Here is a 13,004-nt window from a genome sequence, read left to right as displayed (position 1 = left end):
CACTCAATATTTATGTATTTATTTATTTATTAGGATTTTAACGTCATGTTTTACACTTTGGTTACATTCATGACCGAAACGGTAGATTCATGTTAAACACACTCATGGACAATTTTGTATCTCACTTGCACGTCTTTGGAAACCCACACAGACACGGGGAGAACATGCAAATTCCACACAGAAGGGACCCGGACCGCCCCACCTGGGGATCAAACCCAGGACCTTCTTGCTGTGAGGTGACGGTGCTACCCACCGAGCCACCAGACACTGACTAAAATGAGTCCAACAAGCTCATGGTCGGGTGTCAGAACACTTTTGGCCATACAGTGCACACGGTGGGTAGCACTTGGTTTGTATGTTCTCCCCGTGTCTGCGTGGGTTTCCTCCGGGAGCTCCGATTTCCTCCCACAGTACAGAGACGTGCAAGTGAGGTGAATTGGAGATACAAAATTGCCCCTAGTGTGTGTGTGTGTGTGTGTGTGTGTTCTGGTTTGGACTGGCGACCTGTCCGGGGTGTTTCCTGCCTTTCTCCAAATAAATCAGACCAGAGATCGCACGTAAGTCGCACACACAGCGACTTCAGACTCGACTCGGACTCGACTCATGACTCGCAAAAAAATTACTCGTGCACAACGAGATTCGCTAGAGTCAGCATGTGTTAACATTAGTTACGTGTGACAATTAGATATATAATTATTCTTATTATAAATATTCTGCTCTCTAATAACGCTCCGGCCGTCTTAACCCGCAACGCACACAATGTGTAAATGTTCCAGTCAGCTTCCGGTGTAGTGATGAAGCGTCGCTCCCTACTCCCTACACAGTCTGAAGTTCACTTCATTTGAACATTTTCGTTACCTTTGGATCAGAATCTCACTTAAAATGGTAGAATACCCTACGTAGTGCACTTCACTGGAACGACCGGGGTGAATGGAACGCTCCTACAGAATCGGTGCTAATGGTTGAAAGAGCCGCTTTCTGAACCAATCAGAGCTTCTGATTGTAATTGTTAGTAAGAAATGCTGTTATTTGCATTTATTCAGTTTGCGTCACACAGATGACGTGGTAATGAAACGCTCGATCGGCTTTCTAACCACTTCCTGTTTTACTTCACGACCGGGAAAAGTTTGGAGGTTTTTAATTATAAGCACGTTTACAAAATAACGGATTCTGTTCCTAATGGGACGCACGCTTATAAATGTAATAGCATCTGGAAGAACAGAAGCTAAGGTAAGCAGCGGTTATGATGGTTTTTGCTGTGTTTGGGATTTTGGCCGCTGTGCCGTGATTTATCGAGCGCTTTTGTTCTGTAATGAAAACAAAACGTATCAGTTGAAGCTTTTAACTGGAACCTTTTGTTACAGAAATTACATTAATTTACACGATGAGGAGGAAAGTAAAGACACGAAGTAAAACGACTAAATACACTCGCTAATCTGTTGTTGTTTTTATCTGAACTTACAGATTATTTCTTTATTTCTACGCTACATTTATAATATATGTTTTGTGTAGATTATATTGACTCGTGACTTGACTCGGACTCTAGTCTAAAGACTCGTGACTTGACTCAGATTCTAGCCTAAAGACTCGTGACTTGACTCGGACTCGTATTTTGTGACTTGTGAACATCTCTGAATCAGACCCACACGTTGCTTCCAGATGTACGTAAACGTCTGATCGTTCCTCCGTTTTGAACCCGAAACGTGGAGCAGATTCCGGATCGGTGCAGACATTCCAGAGAGGAGTCGAGAGGTCGCGTCCCAAACCACATGCCGATATTTTTAAGGAAGAGGAAGCGTCCAAAACAAACGCGAGGCAAAACTGGAGGAATGTGAGCACCAGGAGCATCGCGTTTATTCTCTGATCTGGCACAGCGACCTTCAGCTACCTTCAGACCGGAGAATAAACAGATCTAAACATCCGAACGTCCTTGTTTTTACTCTGGTCTAATTCCTAGTGGTGTGAAAAAGTATTTGCCCCTTTCTGACGGGCTCTTATTGAGTATTTGTCAAGCTGTATGATTTCGGACCAACAAAACCAGGCATAGTATGACTTAAATACACTATAGAAGTCTGTCTGTGGGGATTTGTGCACTGACGTTGATGTTCTAGTTCATTCCAGAGCTGTTGAGTGTGGCTGAGATCAGGAAAGGGCCTTCCCTAAACTGTTATTACAACCTTCAGCAACTGTGGAGGCTGAAACACATGAGTTTAGTGATTAAAAGGGGCGTCCCAATACTTTTGTCCATATAGTTTACAGTATAATCAAAACAATGAATATAAACCTGACACATCTTCAAGCCTTACAATGAAGTCAAGCATTGACCTTAAAGGTTCTACAGGAACACTATGCCACAAAAGCAAGCAATCAAAGTCGTGGCATGTCTGAGGCTGTAGGACTCCATCAAACCACAGCGAGAGCCATACGTTCCAAAAGAAAAGTAATAGCTCGGGGTGAGCATCAAAGAGAGATTGTGTACCTTCTTCGTCCACGGAGAAGTGGCGGACGATGACGGGCGTGGTGTAGGCGGGTGAAATGATGGGCACGTTTGAAGGGGTGGCGTATCCGCAGGGAACAGGAACGGAGTACCCCGAGTGCACGCCGGGGCTGCTGGGTACTTCTGGGGCATCGCCTTCGTTACCATTAGAGGGAGGGGATAAGGGGGGCGGGCTGTCGGGGGAGATGTCGATCACTGAGTACGGGCTGACCTTAGGTTGGGTCACAGCGCTTCCTATTGGTCAGAAAAAACATTATAAAATAAATTACTTCTTACTATACAAAAGTCAAATTATTTTTCTTCTTTTTATTATTATTAATAATACTATTATTATTACATTACTATACAAGAGGCAAACTAATTATTATTATTATTATTATTATTATTAATAATAATACTATTATTATTACATTACTAGACAAGAGGCAAACTAATTATTATTATTATTATTATTATTAATAATAATACTATTATTATTACATTACTAGACAAGAGGCAAACTAATTATTATTATTATTATTATTATTATTAATAATACTATTATTATTACATTACTAGACAAGAGGCAAACTAATTATTATTATTATTATTATTATTATTAATAATACTATTATTATTACATTACTACACAAGAGGCAAACTAATTATTATTATTATTATTATTATTATTATTAATAATAATACTATTATTATTACATTACTACACAAGAGGCAAACTAATTATTATTATTATTATTATTAATAATAATAATACTATTATTATTACATTACTAGACAAGAGGCAAACTAATTATTATTATTATTATTATTATTATTATTAATAATAATACTATTATTATTACATTACTACACAAGAGGCAAACTAATTATTATTATTATTATTATTATTATTAATACTATTATTATTACATTACTACACAAGAGGCAAACTAATTATTATTATTATTAACAATACTGTTATTATTACATTACTACACAAGAGGCAAACTAATTATTATTATTATTATTATTATTATTATTAATAATAATACTATTATTATTACATTACTACACAAGAGGCAAACTAATTATTATTATTATTAACAATACTGTTATTATTACATTACTACACAAGAGGCAAACTAATTATTATTATTATTATTATTATTATTATTATTATTATAATTATTATTATTATTATTAATAATAATACTATTATTATTACATTACTATACAAGAGGCAAACTAATTATTATTATTATTATTATTATTAATAATACTATTATTATTACATTACTACACAAGAGGCAAACTAATTATTATTATTATTATTATTAATAGTACTGTTATTATTACATTACTATACAAGAAGCAAACTAGTTATTATTATTATATAATATTATTCAAGAGGCAAACTAATTATTATTATTATTATTATTAATAGTACTGTTATTATTACATTACTATACAAGAAGCAAACTAGTTATTATTATTATATAATATTATACAAGAGACAAACTAATTATTATTATTATTGTTATTATTATTATTATACTATACAAGAGGCAAACTAATTATTATTATTATTATTATTATTATTATTAATAATAATACTATTATTATTACATTACTACACAAGAAACAAACTAATTATTATTATTATTATTATTAACAATACTGTTATTATTACATTACTATACAAGAAGCAAACTAGTTATTATTATTATTATTATTATTATTATATAATATTATTCAAGAGGCAAACTAATTATTAATATTATTATTATTATTATTATACTATACAAGAGACAAACTAATTATTATTATGTTATTTATATATTGTTATATAAGAGGCAAACTAAATATTGTTATTATTATTATCACTGGCATCATTATTATATTACTACTGGTTATAATTATAGTAAATATTACTATTATGTTATTATTATTACTGTAGTTATTACAGTCATTATATATTATATATAGTATTATTTATATTAGTATTACAGTGGACGGCACGGTGGCTCAGTGGGTAGCACTGTCGCCTCACAGCAAGAAGGTCAAGGGTTCAAGGGTTTCCCAGGTGGGGCGGTCCGAGTCCTTTCTGTGTGGAGTTTGTGTGGTTTTTCTCCGGGTGCTCCGGTTTCCTCCCACAGTCCAAAAACATGCAAGTGAGGTGAATTATTATTGTAATGGGTGTGTGTACGAGTGTGTGTGTGTGTGTCTGCCCTGTGATGGATTGGCTCCCCGTCCAAGGTGTTACTGTGTGCCTTGTGCCCATCGAAAAGCTGGGATAGCCCCCCCCCCTCCCCCCGCGACCCTAAGTGGATAAGCGGTTAATAATTATTATTATAATTACTACCATATTATTATTACTTTTACTATTGTTGATTATATTAATACTACATTATTATTATTAGAATTGTAACTACTATAGTTTATTAGTGCTATTATTATTATTGCTTTTATTATTACTGTTTTTTTTATAACTACTATATTATTATAACTTTTATTATTATTTAAATTATTACTACATTATTAACTATATTACTATTATTATTTTTACTAGTCATAATTGCAATTATTACTATTATAATATTATTATTATTTATATAATTTATATTATCCTTAAAATTATTTGTTATGATTACATTATTTATATAATATTATTATAATTATTTATATTACCATAACAGCATTGAAGAATAATAAAAATATAGTACTTTTAAAAGATTAATTAATAATAATAATAATTATTACCAATAAAAATTACTATATTATTACTATTATTATTATCATTACAATTTCTATATTATTACTATTATTAATATTATTTAGATTATAACTACATTATTTATTATATTATTGTTATTACTACTGTCATTATTATAGTAATTACTATTATTGTATTAATACTACTATACTATTATTTAGATTATTATTACAGTATAATATTATTATTCTATTGTTATTATATATTATTATTATCTTATTATTATTATATTATGTTATTATTATTATATTATTATTATACTATTAGTTTTATTATGATTACTGTGATATTATTACAATTATTATTTAAAGTATTATTATTATATAACTTTATATAACTTTAAATTACTACTATTATTATTTTTTAAAGGCGTTCAGGTGGTGCAGATGTCTATTACATTAAACCACCACCTCTGAGATCCGGGTTTGATTATATCCGGGCATCAACTCAGACATGACTGTCTGTATCCTGTCTGTGACTGAAACCCTGTGATAGATTGACGCCCAGTACAGGGTGTTCCTGCCTTATGTAAAGGGTTTCCCACTGGACCCGCTGAGACTCTGACCAGGGCACGGTGTTTATGATAACAAAATAATAATAATAAAGTGTAATACCATGTGGAGGAGGTGGGGGGAGCTCTCTGTCCAGTCCATCACCGTCCTGAATCTGCTCCTCCTCAGGAGGGGGAGGAAAGTCACTCAGGGGGGCGACATCAGGACCATTCTGGGGTGGAGGGGGTAGATTAGTGCCCGGATTATGCCCACTTTCTGAAGCAGCTGTCTCTGATGCCCCCTGCTGGTGTGGAGTGTTGTAATCTGGTAGAGGGGGGATCGGTGGAGGGGGTCCAGCTTCAGATGCTTCATCATCTTCATCATCAAATTTAAACCGTTCACCTTCCTCACCATCCTCGTCTTCATCTAATACTGAGTACAGGGAACAAACAGAGACAGAATGAGACACGGCTCAGGGTTGCCAAGTCATTTAAAAACACTTACATGCTTTTTTACCACTTGGTGGCACTGTAGAGCAGCGCAGGATAAACTGGTTCACCATAAACTGTGTATGATGTGAGCACATAGTACATAGTAGTGATGTAGAACACATTAAAACAATAAAGGGGTTTTGCTTTGATTCACACGTAGACATGCAGCTTTATAACATGTTCAAGAAACATAAAAATCTATTTAATTAATAAAAAAATAACTTTTTTCATTTTATTCATGTAGAATGTATTCATAATTTACTGTTTATGATCATTCAGACACATAAGTAGAATTTTAAATATAAAGTATGTTTATATAAAAAACAAAAATAAAATAAAGCATAAAATCTTCGAAATTTTAGAAAAATAAAAAAAGAAAAGAAAAATAAGAAAATAAGAAAAATATATTCAAAATCATTAAGAAATAGTTTTAAATAATATAATAAAATTAGAAAAATTATTTAAAATCCTTAAGAAATAGTTTTAAATAAAATACTAAAATTAAAAAAATAATTCAAAATCATTAAATAGTTTAAAAAATATATAATTAGAAAAACTATTCAAAATCCTTAAGTAATAAATTTAAATAAAATTTATAAAATTAAAAGACTAATTAAATATAATTAAGAAATAGTTTTAATTAAAATAATAAAATTAGAAAAATGATTTAAAATAATAAAAAAATAGTTTTAAATAAAATAATACAATTAGAAAAATTATTTTATATAAGTTAGAAATAGTTTTAAATAAAATGAAATTACAAAATAAATATTCAGAATCATTAAGAAATCATTTTAAATAAAATAATAAAATGTAAAAAATGATTTAAAATAATTTAGAAATAGTTTTAAAAACAATAAAATTAGAATTTTTTTTTAATAATTTAGAAATAGTTTGAAATAAAATAAGAAAATAAGAAAAATAATTCAAAAATAATTTAGAAATAGTTTTAAATAAAATAATAAAATAAGAAAAATAATTCAAAATAATTTAGAAATAGTTTTAAATAAAATAATAAAATTTTCAAAATTATTTTAAGTAAGTTAGAAATAATTCTAGAAGATTTGCTTGCAGTGCTGAACAGATTTGTGAGGATCTTCAAGTTTCTTATTTTTAGAAACACTTGTAGTCGAGTTGATTTTAAGGCTCAGTGCCTCTCAAACCCCCCATTACACCGGCCCCGCCCCACCCCGATCCCCCCACACTCCCTGATCCCCCTCGGCCCTGCAGCTATTTTTGAGCGGTATTTGTGGCCTCACTGGTGCTCGACAGAGCCTGTAAACGTGTTGAAAGAACGTCTGTAATTTACAGGGTGGATTCGACCGTCCCTCCCTAAAAATGTTTAGAACTGAAGAGCCAGATGTGCAGGGCAGAGAACGCACTCACGGTGCAGCACAGCCAGATGTGCAGAAACCTTTTCTTTATTTCATTTACATTTACAGCATTTAGCAGACGCTTTTATCCAAGGCGACTTACACAATGAGCAATTGAGGGTTAAGGGCCTTGCTCAGGGACCCAACAGTGGCAACTTGGTGGTGGCGGGGCTTGAACCGGCAACCTTCTGTTTACTAGTCCAGTACCTTAACCACTAGTCCAGTACCTTACTAGTCCAGTACCTTATCACTGGCCCTGCCTTTCACAGGCCAAAACCTTAAACTTCATGTTTGCTTTAACAGGAAATGAACCTGAACTGCTAAGCTAACATGCTAATCTGCTAGATTAATGATACACGACTGCAAATTTCAGTTCAGTGTGTTTGAACTCAAATTTTACTACAATTCTATTCAATTAAATATAATTCTGCATCATCAATTTAAAAAATGTAATAAAACTATATATTTTATTAAATGATATAATATAAATAAGTTAAAAATAAATCTATTTATGCTATTAAATAAAAAGTAATTCTATTCATGCTATTAAATAAAATATAATAATTCTAAATATTCTATTCAATAAAATATAATTCTATGTATTCTAATTCTTCTAATTCTGATACTTCTAATTAAATAAAATATAATTCTATGTATTAAACCAACAAAGAAACCTTTATGTTTTATTAAACAAAATGTAATTCTAAATATTCTACAAAATATGACTATGTATTCTATTAAGTCAAATTCTACAAATTATATTAAATAAAAATATCTCTAAATATTCTACGAAAATATATTTCTAAATTTTCTACTAAATAAAATACTATTCTAAAAATACAATATAATTCTATTTATTATATTAAATAAAAAATAATAATTCAAAATATTTTATTAATTAAAATTTAATTCTATTTATTGTATTAAATAAAATATAATTGTATTTACTCTACTAAATAAAATTCTATATATTATATTTAATAAAATTATGCATATTTTATTAGAAATAATACCATTTACTCTATTAAATAGAATTCTACAAATTCTATTAAATAAAATACCTCAAAATATTATATTAAATAAAATATATATTTTTTATTTTATTAAAAATATAATTCTAAGTATTCTCACTTAATACAATATAATTTTATTTTTATTCTATTAAATAAAACTATGTACTGTATTAAATAAAATATAATTTTATATATTTTAAATATTTTATTAAACAAAATATAATGTTATTAATTTTATAAAATATTATTCAGCTAAAAACAATCACTCACAAACACTGAGATCAACCCTCAACACCCAGTCACTCACTTAAGAATGAATGAGTGAATAAGTGGCTGAATGAATGAGTGAGTAAATGAGGTAGGAAACCAGTGACTGGGTGAATGTGTGAATCAGTAAATGACTGAGTAAGCGAGTAAGTGAGGGAGTAAACCAGTGACTGGATGAATGTGTGAATCAGTAAATGACTGAGTGAATAAGTGGCTGAGTGAATGAGTGAGGGAGTAAACCAGTGACTGGGTGAATGTGTGAATCAGTAAATGACTGAGTAAGCGAGTAAGTGAGGGAGTAAACCAGTGACTGGATGAATGTGTGAATCAGTAAATGACTGAGTGAATAAGTGGCTGAGTGAATGAGTGAGGGAGTAAACCAGTGACTGGATGAATGTGTGAATCAGTAAATGACTGAGTGAATAAGTGGCTGAGTGAATGAGTGAGGGAGTAAACCAGTGACTGGATGAATGTATGAATCAGTAAATGACTGAGTGAATAAGTGGCTGAGTGAATGAGTGAGGGAGTAAACCAGTGACTGGGTGAATGTGTGAATCAGTAAATGACTGAGTGAATAAGTGGCTGAGTGAATGAGTGAGGTAGGAAACCAGTGACTGGGTGAATGTGTGAATCAGTAAATGACTGAGTAAGTGAGTAAGTGAGGGAGTAAACCAGTGACTGGATGAATGTGTGAATCAGTAAATGACTGAGTGAATAAGTGGCTGAGTGAATGAGTGAGGGAGTAAACCAGTGACTGGATGAATGTATGAATCAGTAAATGACTGAGTGAATAAGTGGCTGAGTGAATGAGTGAGGGAGTAAACCAGTGACTGGGTGAATGTGTGAATCAGTAAATGACTGAGTGAATAAGTGGCTGAGTGAATGAGTGAGGGAGTAAACCAGTGACTGGATGAATGTATGAATCAGTAAATGACTGAGTGAATAAGTGGCTGAGTGAATGAGTGAGGGAGTAAACCAGTGACTGGGTGAATGTGTGAATCAGTAAATGACTGAGTGAATAAGTGGCTGAGTGAATGAGTGAGGGAGTAAACCAGTGACTGGATGAATGTATGAATCAGTAAATGACTGAGTGAATAAGTGGCTGAGTGAATGAGTGAGGGAGTAAACCAGTGACTGGATGAATGTATGAATCAGTAAATGACTGAGTGAATAAGTGGCTGAGTGAATGAGTGAGGGAGTAAACCAGTGACTGGGTGAATGTGTGAATCAGTAAATGACTGAGTGAATAAGTGGCTGAGTGAATGAGTGAGGGAGTAAACCAGTGACTGGATGAATGTATGAATCAGTAAATGACTGAGTGAATAAGTGGCTGAGTGAATGAGTGAGGGAGTAAACCAGTGACTGGGTGAATGTGTGAATCAGTAAATGACTGAGTGAATAAGTGGCTGAGTGAATGAGTGAGGGAGTAAACCAGTGACTGGATGAATGTGTGAATCAGTAAATGACTGAGTGAATAAGTGGCTGAGTGAATGAGTGAGGAAGTAAACCAGTGACTGGATGAATGTGTGAATCAGTAAATGACTGAGTGAATAAGTGGCTGAGTGAATGAGTGAGGGAGTAAACCAGTGACTGGGTGAATGTATGAATCAGTAAATGACTGAGTGAATAAGTGGCTGAGTGAATGAGTGAGGGAGTAAACCAGTGACTGGGTGAATGTATGAATCAGTAAATGACTGAGTGAATAAGTGGCTGAGTGAATGAGTGAGGGAGTAAACCAGTGACTGGGTGAATGTATGAATCAGTAAATGACTGAGTGAATAAGAGGCTGAGTGAATGAGTGAGGGAGTAAACCAGTGACTGGGTGAATGTGTGAATCAGTAAATGACTGAGTGAATAAGTGGCTGAGTGAATGAGTGAGGGAGTAAACCAGTGACTGGGTGAATGTATGAATCAGTAAATGACTGAGTGAATAAGTGGCTGAGTGAATGAGTGAGGGAGTAAACCAGTGACTGGATGAATGCGTGAATCAGTAAATGACTGAGTGAATAAGTGGCTGAGTGAATGAGTGAGGGAGTAAACCAGTGACTGGATGAATGCGTGAATCAGTAAATGACTGAGTGAATAAGTGGCTGAGTGAATGAGTGAGGGAGTAAACCAGTGACTGGATGAATGTGTGAATCAGTAAATGACTGAGTGAGTGAGCGAGTGCTGTTGCTCATATAAACTCAGTAGTTGATAAACAACAACGTTTATATTTTATTACTGACGTTTTTCCAGCCGACTGATGGAGCTCGGCGGCAACACTGAGGTGTGGAGACAGGAAACAGAATTAGTCAGACAGGAAACGGGAACAGGGACGAGCTTCCACACTAATCCCACCGCTGGAGGGGAATCCCAAATCGTGGACCGGACATGGAAACATTCCTGCCGTGTCATTCGGGACGGAACCGTGAGATGGATGAACACACCGTCCCAAAACCACGGGGGGCATTAATACTGTTTGTCCTCAGTCGCGGCTTTAACAGGCTCTACTCTTTTGGAGAGACTTACCCAAAACTGGCTAACTGCTACAGCTGGTGACTTCTCTGTGCACGTACGTATAAATAAATATAAAGTATTTTGATGAGCTCTGAACAGACAAAGCTCATCAATGCAGTAGAGTCACTTGGAGAAACTTCTAAGCAACTTCAGGTTTCTGGATCTGTCTATAGGGATTTGTTATATGGAACAGTGGTGTCAGTGTCAAGGTCAGAAAAAATACGTTCTTTGTCATTTTTCACCGATTTGCAATCCAGGGTCCACAATTCTGCCCTGAACTACTATGTTCTTATTATTTCCGCTTGTTCTGGGTTCAAATCTCAGCTGTGCTATCAACCAGCTGGGTGTCTACACAGACGTAGTAGTTTGCCGGTTGGCGGACTCTTATAGAGAGCTGCACCGCGTTTGGCACAGCTGGAATTGATTCGACAGATTCCCTCCTCGTATGGGTGCCCGGCCAGGTCAATAGCGCAGCCAGAGGGTCAAACTCTAGACCTCAAGATCATCATCCAACCCAACCCGAACACAGTCTGCCCGAAATTAGAAGCAGTTCTAATGTAAAGACGTGACACTGCGAGGTCAACAAGGTCAAAGAGACGTTTAATTATACACTGAGAAAAGTGCAAAGAGAGCGAGAGAGAGAGATCCACAAGCTGACAGTTCAATCTATATTATTATAATTATTTTTATTATCATTATTATTATTATTTATTTTATTATTATTATTATTATTAATGTTATTATTATTAATAATAATTTTATTATTATTAATGACATTATTATTAATATTATTATTAATTTTATTATTATTATTATTATATTATTATTACTATTATCATCAACCATTATTATTATTTATTATTATGATTAATTTTATTATTATTATCAATCGTTATTATTATTTTTATTATTATTATGATTAATTTTATTATTATTATTATTACTATTATTATTATCAATCATTATTAGTATTATAAATTTTATTATTATTATTATTATCAATCATTATTGTTATTATTATTATTACTAATTTTATTATTATTATTACTATCATTATTATTATTAATTTTATTATTATTACTATTATTATTAATTTTACTATTATTATTATTATCAATTATTATTATTATTATTATTATCAATCATTATTATTATTATTAATGATTATTATTGCTTTTATTATTATTTATTTTATTATTACTTTTTTATTATTTATGAGGACAAGGCAGTTGTACTGGTCCAGTAGTCAGAATTTCACTGGTTTAAGCCCCACCACTGCCAGGTTGCTGCTGTTGGGCCCTTAAGCAAGGCCCTTAAACCTCAATTGCTCAGACTGTATACTTTGTTGTTATTACTGTCGTTGGAAGTGTGTACATTTTTGTCATGCCAATAAAGCACCACTGAATGGAATTGATTTGAGAGAGAGAGAAAGAGCGTGAGAGAGTGTGAGAGCGGGAGAGAGAGGGAGAGAGAGAGTGTGTGAGAGAGAGATGAAGTAGATAAACCATGTACAAGATCTGAGAGTAAATATTCATTGGCGGAAATTTCCGTCGCATTACAATTTCCATTGCCATAACAACAGGCAACGCCCGTTTATAACATCCCAACCTCACTGCACACA

At 32.9% G+C, this 13,004-nt stretch overlaps 1 protein-coding gene across 2 annotated transcripts in view; it reads right to left on the bottom strand.

The window, feature by feature from the left end:
• The window catches only part of arhgef10 (Rho guanine nucleotide exchange factor (GEF) 10), an 83,721-nt gene that overhangs the window by 58,201 nt on the left and 12,516 nt on the right, over positions 1-13,004 (bottom strand). For both annotated transcript variants that reach the window (XM_063006876.1, XM_063006877.1), the window contains exons 3-4: positions 5,864-6,172; positions 2,480-2,731 (exon numbers count right to left, since the gene is read on the bottom strand). In XM_063006876.1, the coding sequence (XP_062862946.1) occupies positions 2,480-2,731; positions 5,864-6,172 (561 nt within the window). The remainder of the gene's footprint in view (positions 1-2,479; positions 2,732-5,863; positions 6,173-13,004) is intronic.

This window comes from Trichomycterus rosablanca, chromosome 13 (genome assembly GCF_030014385.1).
Source record: "Trichomycterus rosablanca isolate fTriRos1 chromosome 13, fTriRos1.hap1, whole genome shotgun sequence".
NCBI lineage: Eukaryota > Metazoa > Chordata > Actinopteri > Siluriformes > Trichomycteridae > Trichomycterus > Trichomycterus rosablanca.
Note: the sequence above shows the minus strand (reverse complement) of the source record. Positions and strands in the feature narration are given on the sequence as shown.